Source organism: Aplysia californica, unplaced genomic scaffold (genome assembly GCF_000002075.1).
Source record: "Aplysia californica isolate F4 #8 unplaced genomic scaffold, AplCal3.0 scaffold00139, whole genome shotgun sequence".
Classification (NCBI taxonomy): Eukaryota; Metazoa; Mollusca; class Gastropoda; order Aplysiida; family Aplysiidae; genus Aplysia; species Aplysia californica.
Window position 1 is genome coordinate 1,120,489 of NW_004797409.1, and position 1,989 is coordinate 1,122,477.

Consider the following 1,989-nt stretch of genomic DNA (forward strand, 5'->3'; position numbering starts at 1 on the left):
GAGGCAAACTGGCTTATTTTGTCTTCTATTTCTTAGTATGTTTTTAAATATTGAATTCAAAGTACAGTAATTCTGAGTGAGCTTCGTACTTGGGCATGTGGTGTGTCGTTGTAAAAGTGGTGTGTTGTTTGATAAGTGGTGTGTTGTTTAACATGTGGTTTGTTTTTTGACATGTGGTGTGTTGTTTTACATTTGGAGTGTTGTTTGACTCGGGGAGTTTTTTTTTCACAAGTGCTGTATCGTATGTCATTTGGTTTGTTGCTTTACTAGTGGTGTGTTGTTTGGCAGTCGGTGGGTTGTGTGTACTAACCAGGATCCCACTGACAGTCCGTGGTTTGTATCTATGCAGGGAATGCTGACGTCAAACAGCCACAGAAGCTCCCGGGTCACTTTCACGTCAGCAGAATAGTTGCCGTTGTAGTCTCCAACAATCTACACAAAACAGTGTGTTTAGAATCAGTCACCCGGTCAGTCAGTCAGTCAGTCAAACAATCGAATCATCAGGGAAAACAGTCCGTCTGTCAGTCAGTCAAACGAGTTGAATCAGTCATCAAAACATTTCACCAGTCATCAAAAACATCCCATCAGTCATCAAAGACATTCCATCAATCAGTAAAACATGCAATCAGTCAGTCAAGGGAATTTAACCAGTATCAAAACATTCCTCCAGTCATCAAAAGCATTCTATTAGTCATCGAAAACATTCAATCAGCCAGTCAAACATTCAATCAGCCCGCCAAACATAAGATCATGCAGTCAGATATTCAATCATTCAGTCCAAAGAATTCAATCAGTCAGTCAGTCAAACATTCAGGTAATCAGATAAACGAAATCCATCAGTAAAAACCATTCAATCAGTTAGTCAAACATTGAATATGTGGCGTTGTAATCTCTCAAAACCTGCATAAAACATTCAATTTGTCAGTCAGCAATTTAAAAAAAAATCAATTCATCAGTCAAACAATCTATGAACTGTGCATACTTGTATCGTTAAATATGTCAATCAAGTAATCAATTAGACGATCGATAGAACAAGCAGTCACCATATCGATAACTCTGTTTTTCTAGCAAACACTTTATAACCCAATTATCATGATTTATCAATCAATCATCAATCGATCTACCAATTACAATACTTTAAAAAAGTTAGTCCAATAGATCAGTTTGGTAGCAGTAGATCTAATACTCTTTAGGAAATGTCCAAATCTTTTACTTCTAATCGCTAGACTTGGGTTTACTCAAGCTTTTTTAGGATGGGCTAACAAGACGAGAGAAAATGAAATGGACGGCATCTGTGGTGTAGTGGTTAGTCGCTCCCTCTTGAAGAGAATATTAATCGACTATCTCGGTAATTCTGCTGGGTTATTGCATTCCTCTCAGTCCTTTTTGCACAGACAAACAGGTACGTAGCCCGCTTCCTAAATGATGTAAATTGTGTTGAAGGGGCGTACAAACATTTAGCCATAAGCCGATAACGTTTGAGCAATGGGAAAACTTACAGAAGAGAAGCTGAAGGGGGAAAGTCCATCAGCAGACAAAGTTATCACATTGAGACTCAAACTGAATGCCTTCTCCCTTAAAAAACGAAAATAAATATTGATCAATTAAAAAAGACACATTAAAAGCTATTCTAGTCAAACATCCCCTGCCTGTCAAGATAGATGGATGTATAAAGAACCACGCAAACAAATATTATTCTAGTCAGTTGCCCTTTGCCTGCCAAGACTCGCGTGACTGCACAACATTTATTCTTCCTCTCCATCACGGAATTTTATTTCCCCTAATTACTCCACCTCGCTAGGGGGACAATAAGTCTTGCAGAATGCTAAGCGCACCCCGCTGACAAGTTATATTTTCCTCTACATAAGTGGCCCACCTCAATAGTCCCGCCAGCCGTGAAGTTGCCAGGCAAATGGACGGGATCAGGGTTCACGTCTGCCACAAGGACTCTTAGTTTGTCCTCGGCCGGATTCTCGCCTGGGGGGAGGG

At 39.9% G+C, this 1,989-nt stretch overlaps 1 protein-coding gene across 1 annotated transcript in view; it reads right to left on the bottom strand.

The window, feature by feature from the left end:
• Positions 1–246: 246 nt before the first annotated feature.
• Positions 247–1,989, bottom strand: part of LOC101850473 — a 6,020-nt gene continuing 4,277 nt past the window's right edge. Inside the window, exons 3-4 of the mRNA XM_035969348.1 lie at positions 1,877–1,977; positions 247–432 (exon numbers count right to left, since the gene is read on the bottom strand). Coding sequence (XP_035825241.1) covers positions 247–432; positions 1,877–1,977 — 287 coding nt within the window. The remainder of the gene's footprint in view (positions 433–1,876; positions 1,978–1,989) is intronic.